Source organism: Mya arenaria, chromosome 3 (assembly GCF_026914265.1).
Source record: "Mya arenaria isolate MELC-2E11 chromosome 3, ASM2691426v1".
In the NCBI taxonomy this organism is placed as follows: Eukaryota; Metazoa; Mollusca; class Bivalvia; order Myida; family Myidae; genus Mya; species Mya arenaria.
In genome coordinates this window covers 22,770,520-22,787,440 of record NC_069124.1, presented here as the reverse complement: position 1 = coordinate 22,787,440, position 16,921 = coordinate 22,770,520, and the positions used below count along the sequence as shown (strand labels likewise).

The window sequence follows — 16,921 nt, the reverse complement described above, 5'->3', positions numbered from 1 at the left end:
TATTGTATCTGGAAGGTCTCTGTCTGAAGCCTTTTCTGCGAACAACAGATGAAGCAATTATGTCTTGCTCTCACTAACACAAAGAAAACTTAGTTACTTGGCATATTTGATAAAAGCTCCACTCTCCTCCTAACCCAATTGGGTGTAGACATACAGCATGATATCAATCCTATCGGCATGTTCCAGCTGTTGTTCAAAGTTTGCCATGAGTACTGTTTTAGAATAGTCAGAAAGTGTTTAGAGTTCTTTTGGAGGCAGATATTTAACTATTACTGCACTCTGTATTTTCGCAGTTACTTATGGGTTTGCGTCTACTGGTGTTGCCAAAGCTGCAAGTTCTAGAAGTAAGTCTGCCTTGTTTCCAGATCTTAGTGTCCCACCTTTCAAAAGTGCTGAAAGCTATGGCTGGATTAGTATGAAAAGTACAATCTGAAAAACAGGAAATACTCTTCCTTCATTGTTGGAACCTGGAAGCTTGGTTTTTGGTCTTTGATATACTTTGTTTGATCAACAAACACTTCTTTGACAAAGAGGTCGTAGAGCTTCTGGTCCACTTTGTACGCCTTTTCTACATTTGTATGTACCCTCGAGTCTATAATTAGTTTTTTCCAGTGTAAGCAAGTCGCCTCTAGATCTGTTCTCTTTAAAGGATTTCCAATTTCTTCAAAGACCTCAAGAAGAGCTGTCACTTCCTATACAAATGAGGTTTGCTGTAGTTTAGTGTTCAGTTGAACTATGAATGGTGTCATATTCATACTCTAACACCGTTTTTATTATTTCGGGGCCTACAAACACCTAGCGTTGTATTGCATATGGATTGTCAGTCAAGCCGACAGTCAAGCCATCCCCTTTCACATTGGCATATGCTATTGCTTGATTAAGTGTCATGGCAGATAATGGACAATTTATTTTGTGTGGAATAAATATTTCTGTGACATGCTCTTTGTAAATGGCTGGGTGCATTTCTGACAGAGAGTATATGTCTGTGATATGCTCCAAGAGCCATCTAGCATAATTGATATGGATGCCGCGGAATATCATGACCATTGTATGCGGTAGTTCAGAAAATTTCTTGTCATGATTGATTCGATGATCTGAAATGAACAAAGTTCCATTTCAAGCACAACGGACCTTTATTTAAACTGTGGTTGCTCTTCTTTCATCTTGCCACACCAGTCTGTGTGAAATTGTCAAAGACATCATGCTGCAGGATTCAGATGTCCGCAGCTGCTATCTGTTAGACATGCCTTGTCCTGGTTAAATGTATGGCTTTCAATGGGGTGTCATCGACTCCACTTGCTGCAATTCCCGTCATTAAAGATGACAGTTGCCTTAACACTTACATCATGTCAAAATTAAATGCTGGCATATCAATGTGTATCAACCATGATAAGATATGCATCTTCTCCATGTGTTGCACTGTATTGATTGTATCATTGCAAACAGTGGTTGATCCATTACTAGCACTGGATTTAGTCCAGTGTTGAGGAATTCTGTTGCAACCTGAAACATATTTATCGAGTGTTTTACTACAGTATCCTAATGTGCGAATGCAAGGAACAGGGACATAAGAGCCTCAATTGTACTAGGAGCTGTTTCATTCTGTTGTGTGGAAGTATGGAATCTATACCATGAAACAAAATCATCCTTGGTGAGCTCCTGTTAATTGAGTAGTCCCCATAATTTCTTCAACCAGACTTTGGCCTTTGATGGTGCAACTGCTGGCTTGACTAGTCCTTCGTTGGAAAACAATTGTTAAGTAAGAAAGATTACTGGGAAAATACCATGTATTGTACAATTTCGGATCCAGTAACTTTTATGGATTTCCTAGATACCAGGATTATGATTGTTTAATATTCGTCGATGATGTTGCCAAAAATGGCCATTTTAAATAATATAAAAGTTATTTCTAAAACGAAATACTTCGTATATCATTTTGTGTGCGGCTTGCTTGGCCTAAATTCCATATATTTAGATACCAAGAACATGAGTTTATGACATAAAGTAACAAAGATAAAACCATTTGAAAAATTGGTCGGCAATTTTGGCGGCCATTTTGAAAAATGGTTGCCATGGTCACCAGGGGGTGCTGCTGACTTGGGTCCATATCTAAAAATTATCAGTAGGGGATAATTATATGTGTGTCAAGCTTCATGCATTTAAACCAAGGTGAGTGAGTTTATGCTCCACCGCCCCACTATAAATGTTTGCGGGAGTAATATCCATTGGACTTAAAGGCGGCATAAGCATTGTACAGAATGGAGAAACAGAAGATACGACGTCAGATTGTTATTGTTTAGGTGATTTGTTATAAAAACGGTTATGATAAGTCATTGAACACTAACGATAATCGAGGTAAACTACAGGACATGCCATGTTCTGAGTTCCGCGTTCTTCATACACTGAGTGACCAAGCAAGCGCCAATTTCTTATGAAAATCATTTATTTATAAAAAAAAAATGATGAAATTAAAAACAAAATGAGGCTGTTTGAACACTTGATGGATTACGCCATCTGTGTTTTCACCGTTGGTTTGCTCCGTTTTTTTCTCTAAAACAACACAAATGAAAATACATATTTAAACGTCATCCCTGAACTAGAACGGACTATTTCCAACTTATTGTATGGTTCTTTGATATGAAGTGTACAACTAATAATATAACTATATTGTTTGCTTCAGTTTTGTATCTAATAAATATCAAGTTACTAGAGATAATGTGGTATCTTCTTTCACGAAATCTTATAATAAGTGTTGTCTCTCAAAGAAATATGTATTATTGGCATGAGGCCACATTTATTCTTACTTAATGCGTCATACAGACATGTATCTGGATAATCGTTATTCAGCTACGATCATCCAATTTACATACATCCACACGTTTTTTTATATATATTTTAATTACACAATAAATTATTATAATATTATGTAAGGTTCATTGCACATATGTACCTGTATCATTTTCTTAAAAACAAGCTCTTTTTTTCTGTATAAACAACTGGATCAGATAGTGGGGCAGATATTTGTGGTTTTGAGCATAGTTCAACGAGGGGTAGATAACTGTTGTCCAATTCCTATGATAACCAACTTACCAAATATTTGTGATTGGTCAAATTTCGTTGTTGTTTTTATTTGCAGAAAATATATGTGATGTCGACTGAGCAACATCCGTCATTTGGGCCGCCGCTCTATAACAGCCAATTCTGTTTATATGGTTTACATAAATTTTGGAAATTAATTTCAGTGGTTTTGTTGGATTATCGCACTGACCTTTTTCAGATAATGAGTGTAAAAATAACGCAAATTATGTTTATGTGTAGCTTATCAGTAAACGGAAACTTAGGGTTAATGCACGAAATCTTGTACACTGACCATTTGAATTCACACACCAATGAATTGCAGTACCAAAACATTCAATCTTTTATTCAGTCAATTGAACATTTATTATACTTTGTTCTTTTGAAAGTGTTTTTTTTAAAATATCAAATTGTATTCTTATATATACATTTCAAACAATGAGTGTTAATACAAACGTTAAATATTTTAGAATTTCGATTCATCAATTAAACAAATACTTTTCTGAACTAGAGTCAACAATTTACTAAGCGCATCCAATATATTGCCATTTTTCATACGTTTCAAAAGCCGTATGAGCTTAAAATTTATGGAAAAAATTAAAATTCATAAAAAATTGTTTGCAAGAATGTTGCTGTTTTCGTTTGCGCACATTCATATCATTTTATAGGTGTGTGTAGTACATCTTGAATGTTGGGGTAATGTGGGGTGAATTGCACAGCTGGCTCAATAGACAAGTCGCAGGATTCTGCTGCTAGGCACCGGTCTGTATCGTGTTTTAGGTATTTCAGAAGTGATTATGCCATTCTCATTGCGCGACCATGAGGATGGGGAAGCTTAAAACATTTCTTTTAAGTTTAAGCGTTTTAATGGATACACGTCTAATAACAAGTGCAAATAACGATTCACAACTCGTAATTTTCAGGGGTAAACTTAATACAACAAATTCGCAGTGACGTGAAAGTTTCAATGGCACCCCCAATCGTCTATGGATCGTACAACTACTCCAAAATGAATGCAATTGACAACGTAACTAAAAACAATACCGACGCCTGCGGATGCTGCAGCGCAACTATGGACAATAATTGGTGGCAGATCGACTTGGGAAAGAAATATCTAATAAATGAGATGCGTATTTATGGTAGAGGAGATGGTAGGAATATCATTTTCGTTTGTGCTGTAGTTTTATGACACTCTATTATATCATAAGTATTATAAACATTGTATCACATGATGTTTTATTTATAGTTGAACTTTCTGTGGTAGTTCATGCCTTTGTTGATTGGAATAAAAGTAACCTCGTCCTATTGTCAAATAATATAGTATACATTTGTTGCACTTCAGTGAGGTAACCCGATGTTGATATCGCTTCTTTTGATATTTGATATCGACTAAAACTGAAGGGCAACAATAGCTTTATTGTTTTATCTAAAGTATAAATAACAAAATACATGAAACCTTTTAAAACATGTTTCTTAGTAAGTCATATATATTTTTTTTCGGTCTGAAAATCCTTCGCCATTTAGACATACTGTGAAATCATTAATGTTCGTGGGGCATTAATGTTCGTGGTTTTCGTGGGTTAGGTGATCCACGAATTCAAGATCCCACGAAATATAAACCCTTTATTCACTTTTTCAATTGCCTTGTTACGTACATACTCTAGTATATTATTTACAGAGGTCGCAGTATACAGTGTTAAAACCTGTCTCACTGTATAACTTACGATCATTATTCTGTTAATATATAATAACTGCCTTTAACAAATAATGAACCAAATCAATTAAATGTGTTTTATGCAGCAAATGACAGTTATAAGCACGTGTTAAAACGTGTGCTGTTAATGAAAATCTCCAAGTTTACAAGATGTGCGTGATGAGTGTCTGTACTCGATTTTATTTATTTAATGAAATAATTAATCGATTGCTAGTACATTGAAGGTTACTAAGCACCGAACGTGACAATATACGCACCTTTTCGGTGTTTTCATAGTTTGCAAAATTCTTAATTGGCATTAAATGGCTTCCCCTATCTGTACTTATGATCAGGGTACATCTTCTTTTATTACCTTTATTCCCAATTAAATCGATAAGTGACATGGGTATATGCACTAATTGGCATGTCGTACCACATTAGCGAGTGTCATAAACCGAGTGACGTAGAAGACGGAAATCACGGGCCAGCGCGTGGATATTATGCAGACGATCTAGGACGATCGCATCTTCGATTTTTTTTTTCAAAATGAAAATCCACGAATTTAAGTACCACGAAATTGTTTTTTTTCGGCAAACCACGAAATTTCATGCCCACGAACATTAATGATTTCACAGTATATGAAATCACTATGTTTTGAAATGAGACAGTGCATCATTTCGTGTTCGCAGCATCTTTATTTTCCATTTCTCTCTTGGCGTAAAAGTTTCGTACGTAAGGTATTTTGCATGTAAGAAGCTGCGCACAGGTACATTTATGTTTTAAGCCCCGTCTACGAGTCAATTCGTATATTTTTAACACATCATGTGACCATATTTTCTCCAATGAAAATAAAACAACAAATATGATTTAATAATAAAAACATTCATTATTCAAAGTATTAACAAGTGTTAAAGATTATACATTTGTTGTTGATTTGAATACAAGTTACCTCACCCTTTTGTTTAATACAGGGAAATGGTGGGATGATAACGGACCTCTTAATGTCAGTGTTCGAAACGCCTCCTCCGTGTTGAGTGTTTTGTATAATATGAAAGACGTGCGGTACTCCTATATACTTCCGTTTTCCAAACCAATGGTGATGCAGATAGTCCGAATAGAAAAGAACACTGGAGGAACCATGATCATTTGTGAATTCAAGATATATAATACATGTAAGTAAAAAGACAATATCTTATCTATTACTATTGCCTTAATAATAATAATATGAATTACAATAACAATAATAATGAAATTGGTATTAGTGTTAGTATTAGTTTAAGTATAAATATTAGTATAACCTTTAGTAATTGCATAAGTTTTTGTTTAATTTTTTCTTAAATATTGCAGCTTGCAGTCCTGGTAACTACGGATATGGTTGTCTACATGAAGGTCACTGTGCTGAAGAATACGACATGGCCACAGGGGCGTGCTCAGTTTGCATTCCGGGATGGAAAAATTCAGCCTGTGACCAAAGTCTGTCCGTTTAACTCTTATGATCAGCGATATATTATTGTTCAGCAAATAAAAATCAAGTATTAGAAAAACGAATGCTCCGCTACTAAAGCGTATTGGTGAAACATTGAACTACTCATCATTTTAGCGCTTTGATGAGTATTTAATTTTGATATTTGTTACATATTGCGATCGATTAACTTATAAACGCTTTTATGGATTTTCATGCTATAAAATATTATCTTAAGATAATGTTTAATTAATATTCTGCTTAATCAAGACGAATCCTATTTTAGCATGTGACCCCGGAGAGTATGGAGCAGGGTGTACATTACGCTGTGGTCATTGTAGTGGAGGAAACACAACGTGCAACACGGTCGACGGAAATTGTATGAATGGATGTGCCCCGGGATATAAAGGAGATTTGTGTACAACTCGTGCGTATTTGAGCCCATATAGCCAATGGTTTCACAAAGTATTAATCCACTAAGTGACATTGAAATCAAAATGTGTAAATTACTGTTCAACTTTCTTTTGGTCTTGTGTTTCAAAATTACACGAACACATTCTGTACGTAGGGCCTATTTCGTTGGCATGTCAAATTGCTTAAATGCTGCAAATTAACCTTCTATGGTAGTTTGTGCAAAAAGTAAGATTTTGCCGCAAAACGCATGATCCTAATTGCATTGTGTTCTTCAGACAACACAACGTTGTCAAAATATAGCACATTGTTTAACAAAGGTTAATTAAACTTTAGAGGAATTAACATCTGCAAAATAAGTGGATTTGAGGCAAAATATGTTAAAATCCGGGGTTGTAGTTTTGAACTTACGTACACAGAATAAAGAGCTGTGTACAAACTTGAGTCCAGACACATTTCGCGAAATGGTATACTTGATTATAAGCTTTTTTTAAAACATGGCTTTGTTTTGATGGATTTGTGAATGAAATATTTATTTACATCCTTATTTCTTTTTCTTTTCTGGATTTCTCGTTTTGGCCTTTTTCGTTCTATTTATTGTTTGAGGTGTCTATACTTTTAACACATATTAACTCAGATGTATAATAATTGGACATATAAGTGATGTAAGTACAAAACTTTAACCTTAAATATATTTTATTTGCGTTTTATATATGTAAGGCGTTTCGAGGCGAATTTCAAAATACTATTAGTTACAATAAATCAAGGTACGAGTTTGATTCATGGCAATGTTTAAATACACACACAAATACAGTCATTAATGTTTAAGTTAAATACCAAAAAAACATTTTCTAACGACAATATAAAATACTTGAGCGTTACAAAAACGCTTTAATATAATATATAATGTAATAACATTTTTTGTTTTTATTTCCTTTTTAGCAATCATTGCAAAGATATTATCGAAACCTGCTTATTATAAAGTATTCCTAGAGTTTTAATGTGTTTTTGTATCTTGCTCTCTAGAGGTTACCAAAATGGTTAATATTGAAAAAGATATCCATAATCATAAAATCAAGCTTTTGTTATTTTAATGAAGTATCGCTTTGGAAAACAAATAAACAAAATAGGACATACTTTGATGCGAAAGACTAGTTTGCTGCTTTAAATATACTGTACGTACAAAAAAACATCGAATTGCTAAATTCTTGAAGCACCAGCATGTATAAAGATGGGAGTGTGAGTTAGAAAAATACTTCTACAGAATGCCCCGCCGGAGAGTATGGACTCGAGTGTGCGTCACATTGCGGTCAGTGTATTGGTGGCAACACAACATGCAACACGGACAATGGTCATTGTCCGAGTGGATGTGCATCTGGTTACAAAGGAGAAGTATGCAAGAATCGTAAGTATCGAACTTACTTAGAAAGGAGATTTTCTAAAAAAAAATGTAAATTACAAAAAAGAAGTGTTAAGGTTAATGTTTTGTAACCGTCAAATAAACATTTGCAGTGACATATTAGTTTCTTAAATGTAAAAGAGTAAGTCAGCATAATACTTGTTCCAGTCTGTGATCCCGGAGGGTTTGGCCCTAACTGTGCATCCAATTGTGGCTACTGTCATGGCGGCAACACGACGTGTGACACGCACAGCGGGCACTGCCCAGACGGATGTGCCACTGGATACAAAGGATACTTCTGTAAAACCAGTGAGTTATTTTTCATAAATTCAAATACTGTTATGTAACTTACACCACTATGGTTTAATACACACAATATACCCCTGTAAATTAAACTACGAAATTACAAAAGTGAATTTGAATTTCAATGCATTGACTTTCTACCATAATCAAGTTATTATTTTTATATTTTAATTCTTTTATTGCAATCAATTTTCTTTAGACATGACCGAAAAGTGCTCGTTATGAATAACATTCTGAGAGTAAAGAGATATTGTTGATTTACTGTAGTCTCGTTTTACTTTCACTTTTGTAAAATAGCATTTAAATTAATTCGAGACAAATATTTATACTTCAAAATGTATTGAGCATTTCGATAAACATTTAAAAAAATTTAATTCAGGAAACACACACAACCGCGTAAGTATTAAGGTAGAGGTGGGGGTCTTTATATTGTCAATACTTCAACAGAGTGTAGCCCCGGAGAGTATGGACCCGAGTGTACGTCAAATTGCGGTCAGTGTAGAGAAGGAAACACAACGTGCAACGTCTACAGCGGTCATTGTCCGAGCGGATGCGCATCCGGATACAAAGGAGATGTATGCTCAACTCGTAAGTATCGACCTTGATTAGAAAGGTGATTTACTCCAACAATGTATATTGCAAAAACAGGAAATGTTTAGGTACATGATTTATAACTGTGTAAGAATCATTTGCAGTGACATATTAGTTTCTAAAATTCCAAAATGGTAAGTCAGCATAATAAATGTTCCAAACTGTGATCCCGGTGAGTTTGGACTAAATTGTTTATCAAATTGTGGCTACTGTCATGGCGGAAACACGACGTGTGACACGTACTACGGGCACTGTCCAGCCGGATGTGCCGCTGGATACAAAGGAGACTTCTGTAAAATCAGTGAGTGATATGTTTGTCTTGAATTGAAATACAATAATAGTTCCACCATTCATAATCACATTAACTGATTAGGAACCTTTCAAATTGCAAAAGTTGGTTTGACTGACCAAAATACGAAATCTTCGAAGGTCAAATTGTCAATACAAGGTTAATATTTAGCAAGCATAATACATGTGTCATTTCATACATGTGTAGATGTTTTGAAAGTTAGGCAACTCGTCATGACGTTTTATCAAATTTTGTCTAAAGGGTAACACAATTCGGAATTGTTCAAGATGCAAACATTGTTGATACTATTAAATCAACTATATGTTGCGGTTTTGTTGGTACTGCTTTTATTCTGATATGTATTTGCAATTTTGTAACCAGAAAGTATCTACACGCAAATATTTTGCATACTTCTTTCAAAATATTTCAAACAGCCATAAGTCATAAAATGCAAACAAACATGGTGCTTTGTTTTAATCTTGAAAATAGTGTAGCCCAAGGGTGGTATTTAATATGCAACTGAAGTTATTCTTAGGGTCATGCATTTTAGACTGCATTCACTCATTTGGTCAGTTATTAATAAACACGTAATCCGATTAGCTACATCGTTCTTAAATACTATAAAGACCGATATTGAATACTAGTTCAAAACTGATTAAGACACGAGAATCTAAAATGATTTAGTTCTTGGTCTATGTGCAAAACATCATAGAACATAACACAAGTTTATTTCCACACATAATTTCACACATATATACATCAAAGAAGTAGACTATGATAGTCCATGATCATTTCCATTAATTACCACATGCTCATAAGTCTCACGATGCAGGTTTAGCCGATAACTATTGAGATAAAATATATTGTGAATATCTATGTAATTCTTGTACGAATGCAATATATGATTTTAAGGAATATAATAGCATGGTGATAAACTCCATCATCCACTGTAGCATGGCAGTTAGATCAAATAGTGTTATGTATTATATAAAACAACTTACATCTGTTGCGGATATCGTCAACAATGCAGTGTTGAACAAAGTAATATTCCTGTCGATCCTTACCATGGTATCATTATCAGACAGAAAGTTAATAAGAACGAAAACGAAAACTGCACAATGTAGGAAACACTGAATGTAATCACTTAAATGCTTGTTTTGATTAAGTGAACAAACTTATGATCAAAGTTATATTTCTCTAAGGACGAAATAGAAATCTGCACAATGGTGACATGTAAAATCATCTGCGTTTAACATGTGTGATTATATTGATTTAAACCGAGTGCTTTTTAAAATGCAAATATTTATAATGCAGTTGTATATTAGTACAGATTCAAAGGTGATGAAAAAAGTTATATTAAGGTAGCACACCCCTAATAAAAACCTCCACTTGAAACTCTTAAATTTTTATGATCTAGCCTTTGTTGTTAAACACCGGACTACCAATCTTTTGAGGGATTCATGGTAGCGGTTCGAATCCATCCAGAAGCATCTTTTTATTTTTTTTTATTTTTTTCATTAGCTAACATTTTTTTACAGAAGTTCATACAGTATTTTCATTAAAAAGGGAATAATTTCATTTCCATTCATATATATATAATCTTCTTCGAAAATTTTCTTACTTGTAGTCACGGCTGAAATAGATAGTTGAGAATTTCAATCCATCCTTTTTTAACGAGACCGTAAAACAAACTGACTTTTTTAAATAATGTTCCAAAAATGTTAAAGTTAATTATTAAATAAATAAGGAACAGGTCATGAGTATTTCTAGAACTTGTTGATTGTGCTTGTAAACATCAAGGTTCCAATTTTTGTGCGTCAAAACAGTGTGTTAAAATTGTAATACCATATGTGTATTTCAGTACACTCAGTTTGAATATATTTGTTGATGATGTATTCCATAATGTATAATTTCTGAAAGCAAATAAGTTTTATGTTACTCTGATACCAAATTATTACCAAAATATTGAAACAAAATTACATAAGTTTTTTGTCTTGTCTAAGGTGATGTTGTTTTTATCCAAAAGTCTGAAATGGGGGTATGGTTATTCAAATTTAAATAAAATTCAAATTGTTAATTATCGACGATTAATTTCTTCTAAATTTTGTTGTTAAAACTAGGAAATGATACACATTAAGAATTATGATGCTGATCATGGTTTGATATGATGTACATTAGGGGTGGGCTACCTTAACTCTGCATAGTCAGATCTGACTCCTTATGCCTTCGAAATTTCAACGCTTCAATCTATAAGCGTGTCATCGAGTTAAGATGGTGCTTAATTACTCGCCTTACAAAACAGTATTTTATTTTCCTACCATGATCAAGTAATTTATTTTTTATTTATTTATTTTCTATTTTTTTTTCATTGAAATCACCGAAAAAAGATCAAAACATTATTATTCTGGAAAAGATTAAGAAAATAAAGGGTTTAGAAATGTTTTTGTACTGTTATAATCACTAGAAACTCAAAGATAATTAACTAGAATATAATTGTTTCAGTGTAAGATCGTTATATAGTTCAACGAGTTAGCACAAACACACTTTATTTCAAGAGTGGTGTATCCACAAGTGAAATATTTACTTTTGGTGTTTAAGAGGCTAAGTAACTTATCGCGGTCTGATACTGAAACAAATAATTCATATTTTTATTAAATACCTATAATAAATGACAGTCAATGCGTATCATTTAGAAAAGCGCGCCGAATTGTAAGCGAACGTAAGTTCGAAATTTTGACAATGACGTCGTGGAATTTGTCTGTGAGCTGAAGTTTGATTTGAATGTGAGAGCGGACTGCTTACAGTGAACGGTATACACTGTTATTTCACTGTATGGAACAGTGAGCTGTCATTTTTATATCATTGAGAGCACAAATAAACCACCGTTCACTTTTAATAAAAAAATCAAAAAATGATTCGTAAAATCAAACAGTTATTCTTTGTAGTATTAATATTCACATTTACAAAATAAAATACACCATAACGCGAATAAAGATTGCAGTTTTCAAGATAGTATTTGATAAGATTTACCGTTTACGTTTTCGTTTTTTACTTATTTACAATTGTTGGGATAAGAGTGAGGTTTGTGCACTTAAACTGGTATAAACCCCCAGTAAGTTTACATTTTACTGATCATTCCAAGGCGGTACCTAACAATCCTTAATAAACATACCGAGTTTTCTTGTTGTTTTTTTTGTATGTATGCACTGTGTTGTTTGTGGAGTTTTTTGCTGTTCTTCCATGTTCTTATTTGTGAGGTTTTGTTTTTGAGTTCTATATCTGTGGCGTTTACCAAGTGCCATTAAACCGGGTTTATGTTTAAAGTTTTTGCTACTGAGCTTGTTTCTGTAGTTTTTCACGTAAGTATTTATTGAGGAAATAAATACAACGTCAACGAGCGAAACGTAGGGGAAGCACCAACATCTGTTTAGGTACAAAGTTGGGTCAGTATATTGCAAATTATAATACAGAATGTTCACCCGGAGAGTATGGACCCGGTTGTATGTCACCTTGCGGTCAGTGTAGCGATGGAAACACCACTTGCGACGTCTACAACGGCCATTGTTCAAGCGGATGTGCAACCGGATACAGAGACGATATTTGCTCAGCTCGTAAGTGAGAAGTTTTTTTAGAAAAGTAATTTACTTAATAAACGTGTATTGCAATACAATTTAAGGCCGATATGCATACATTTTTTTTTGCAATTTTAACTTTATATACATTTTATTATTCACTTGTCACATTGCCAATTAGATATAAATGTAGCCTAAATTGAACGTAAAAACAACCTTAATGTTGACGATTTCGAATTGTTATGGGATGTTATTATCATTTTACACTTACATTTAAATTAATATTGTAATTGATTTGACCATGCTGGGTGCTCCAAACAGGCAACACATTGATTTTTAGGGTTTGATTTCATTATTAGGGAGATGAACGCATCCTTCGGACTCCACACACTTTGACCAGCCCAATTGCGTTCATATCCCGATAATGACATCAACCCAACAATTCATTCCTTGATTAAAATAGGAAACATACTTGCAGCATTAATCATCTTCTTTGCAACAATATTTGTTTTCTTTAAACGAGATAATGCTTTTGATTTGTGATGCATTTTATTTATTTTTTTGTGTGTTACATATTAATTTAAATCATTGTCTTACTTTATCACATTAGTTACGTTAAAATGAATACAGTAAAATATGTTGTACTTCTCTATTTCTTATGAAACCATTGTGTTACACAAAATTTGTGCGTGTGTGCGCGCGTGTGCGTGCTTGGATTAGTGCGTGCGTGTGTGTTTGTGCAATAATCTGCCAACTGCAGCAGAAGAGTTTATTATATTAAACGGGTGAAAGGCTTCCAAGCTACATTTACACAGGACAAACGATTCCCTTTCACTCATGGTATATCTCACTTAACGTAATAAGCTAATTTGAACTATAACGTTTCCGGCAATAATGATTCAAGTCCGTACAGACAGCGTCTTAGTTAGTATTATATAAAGCGTTACAAAGATATCTTGAGTTGGGTTAACAAATTTATCTGGCTGGTGTGGTATTCAATATTGAACGTATGTCAATATTATGATCATACATGATTGACACCATTCACTGTTTAGGCTTGTTATTTATCAAGCTATGTTATTAGCTCTATCATTTCAGATCAATATTGAATTCCACTTCTTATGATTCATTTTGCCTAAGTTAAAGATGATGAAGTACGAAGTACGGGGAGGGGGGCGTAGCAAGGCTTTAGCTAGTATTTTAATATATAACTAAAAGTGTATACCTGTAGAAAATGTAACACACAATGTAATCTAACATTTTTTTTCATTTATATCTGTAATTATATTTGTAAAAACAAGTTGTCATTGATTAACCCAACTTTGTAAAAACAGTTATCAGTGTATTGGACAATGACTGGACATTTTTTGTAGAAAAACATTTTTTTCAATATTAGAACATTAATTATCCAGAGCAACTTATATGTTTATGCCCTATTTGTGAAAAATAATATTGTCTTCTAAGCTTCTGCTAGTTACAAACTATAATATTTATACAGCCCGGGAATGAAACCGGGACCCTTTCCTGGCAAGTCAGGTGCTGTACCATCTTAACTAACTGGCCTGCATTACCCACATACTCAATTGTGTGTGTCAGTCAGAACCGTTAAACGTAATCATCCTGTTCCATACAGGATTATTTATTACTTAATGAAAAACAAAATATTGAAAAAAAACAAAAACAAATTTAGATGATAAGATAATTAAAGTTTAGAAGAACAGCATTGTACCCAGCTATCGTGACCGACATAAATCTTATTAGGTATTTCAGTGATCCCGAACTTCCTCCTACATTTGTTGTTCTTTTTATCTACTTGCATTTCGACCATATAAATTATGTTTAATATTATCCAATTTAAAATATTGACGCATAACCTACCTTTTTATGTTTTATTTCATACAATAACATTTGCATTTGCAATTGATAGTTGTTTACGTCTTTTTTGACAATTATACTGTTCAATATCCACGTAAATGATTTTGATAACATTAAACAGTGTGTGACCCGGGAGAGTATGGAGATGGATGCGCATCTCGTTGTGGCTACTGTAGTGATGGGAACACAACATGCAACAAGTTCGACGGCCACTGTCCGAACGGATGTTCCCCAGGATACAATAATGACACATGCCATTCTAGTAAGTCCACCCGTTGTTGATATTTTGCACCAATGTTCGAGCACCAAAGCTTTATATTTATTAAAATTTTCTGTCGGATGTTACATTATTATGTATTTTGGAAGTATTCGACCAAATTGACAATACAATAATGTGTTGTTTTTTTACCTCATACACTTTTGTTGTATTTTTTATTATTATGATATATACTCCCACCAAGTTTTAAGCCACACATAAGACATTCTTTAAAACAAAACTGTCCACTTCGGTTAATATCTAAATCGAATAAAATGGTGTCAATTGGGTAGTTTTATTATAGTGCTTAGAATGCATTACAATGCAACAAATACCATATACATTACGTACGTCACAAAAATGACTGAAGCCGTAAATCAGATATGGAAATTGATTTATTATTTACAGTTTAAAATATTGTCAAAACCTATTTAACCTCCAAATTACTTAGGAAGAATGGTAATATCATAAGATTTGCCCATGCTGATTTTATTATGAAAATACGTAAAATTCATTATTTTTAACACCAGATACCTGCCCATATCAAATATGTTTTAGCATCGTAAAGGATAAATGAATATTGTTTCACATATTAGGGTAGGAAGTAGTTTACATTTCCTAAACTTGTTTCAAGCTTGTGACTGGTAAATATCAGATGCTTCAGGTTTTCGATTCACATTTTTGCCGTTTATGTATTGATAAACATATTTTGTTTTTAATCGAGCGTTAGAAGTATGAGTGGTACATGTCTTTCCTAATTTTGTTTATTTTTTTTCGCAGTTTAAATGAATAAACGTTATATAAACATTTGTTTACACATTTCAATACGTATTGCTACATATTTTACTACTTATTATTTTTCTATAAGAATGCGAAGATAAACGATTTGGGACAAACTGTTCGAAAGAGTGCCATTGTGAGGAGTGTCATCATATCAATGGGTCCTGTTCGTACTTCTCAGAGCCATGTTATTCGGGATACCAAGGGGATTCCTGCACCGAAAGTAGTTATTTTAACTTTTTGCATTATTTCATTTCAGGATTTGATTTGAATTTGAAGTCTTATTAAGTTCAGCTATTAATCAGATTCTTCATTTGCTTCACTGACATTGGAGTAGAATATACTTCATTGTGTACGCATGTGTTCATATACAAGTAAGACAAATCTCACCTAATATGGGCATACGATTAATAAAACTTTATCAATAAAATCAAGCCTTTAACAATCTCAATTCTCAGCAAAGTCTATTACGTGTTTTTTTTTTTTACAGAACTTACACAATCCGAATCAACATCACCAACCGGTGGTATTGTCGGAGGTTTAATGGGTGCACTAGTAGCTGTAGCAGTTGGTGTTGGTGTCTTCTTTATTATCAGAAGAAGGTAATTAGCCCTTTTCCTCGAATACGTGTGCAAATGAGTACGACATAGTTTAACACATGTAAAGATCAGAAGTTACAAGGCATTGGTGTTCACATTGAAACAACACGTTTGATTTTGCATGTTTAAGGGTGTCTTAATTAATATTAGATATACTTAGTAAAAAATCATTCCATATAAATTGGATCTGCTGACTGATATACGGCTTATATGTAGAAGACTTTTTGATTAAAGATATTATTTGTAACACGTTGTGTCGAATGCATTTTAATCTTTATCGATGCATACTTATACAAGAACAGTTTGAATACATATTCTGAATGTCAGTTTTGTATAAATAATGGAATTACATTACATTTCTAATTTCAAAGAAAGCTGAACAGCGATAAGACTACCAAAGACGTTTCAAATAAACCACCGGCAAGATCAAATCCTGGCAAACCTGATTCATTTGAAATAAGGAATAATGCTTCCAACAAACCTTCGTATTCTAACAACGGTATTCTTTTCAATAACAATGATGTTTTTCGGATATTTTCCAAATAAACCGTTCTATAATAGTTTGTCTCCTGTTTAAATTTTATACATAATTTAACAAAACGAAATAAAACCTATA

At 33.5% G+C, this 16,921-nt stretch overlaps 1 protein-coding gene across 1 annotated transcript in view; it reads left to right on the top strand.

Annotated features, from left to right (window-relative positions):
* Nucleotides 1-4,042: 4,042 nt before the first annotated feature.
* LOC128225849 (receptor-type tyrosine-protein phosphatase epsilon-like) overlaps nt 4,043-16,921 on the top strand; it is a 29,685-nt gene continuing 16,806 nt past the window's right edge. The window contains exons 1-12 of the mRNA XM_052935746.1: nt 4,043-4,226; nt 5,740-5,864; nt 6,116-6,241; nt 6,517-6,609; nt 7,906-8,046; nt 8,209-8,349; nt 8,791-8,931; nt 12,744-12,834; nt 14,792-14,932; nt 15,795-15,929; nt 16,197-16,308; nt 16,677-16,804. Of these exons, the coding sequence (XP_052791706.1) occupies nt 4,043-4,226; nt 5,740-5,864; nt 6,116-6,241; nt 6,517-6,609; nt 7,906-8,046; nt 8,209-8,349; nt 8,791-8,931; nt 12,744-12,834; nt 14,792-14,932; nt 15,795-15,929; nt 16,197-16,308; nt 16,677-16,804 (1,558 nt within the window). The remainder of the gene's footprint in view (nt 4,227-5,739; nt 5,865-6,115; nt 6,242-6,516; nt 6,610-7,905; nt 8,047-8,208; nt 8,350-8,790; nt 8,932-12,743; nt 12,835-14,791; nt 14,933-15,794; nt 15,930-16,196; nt 16,309-16,676; nt 16,805-16,921) is intronic.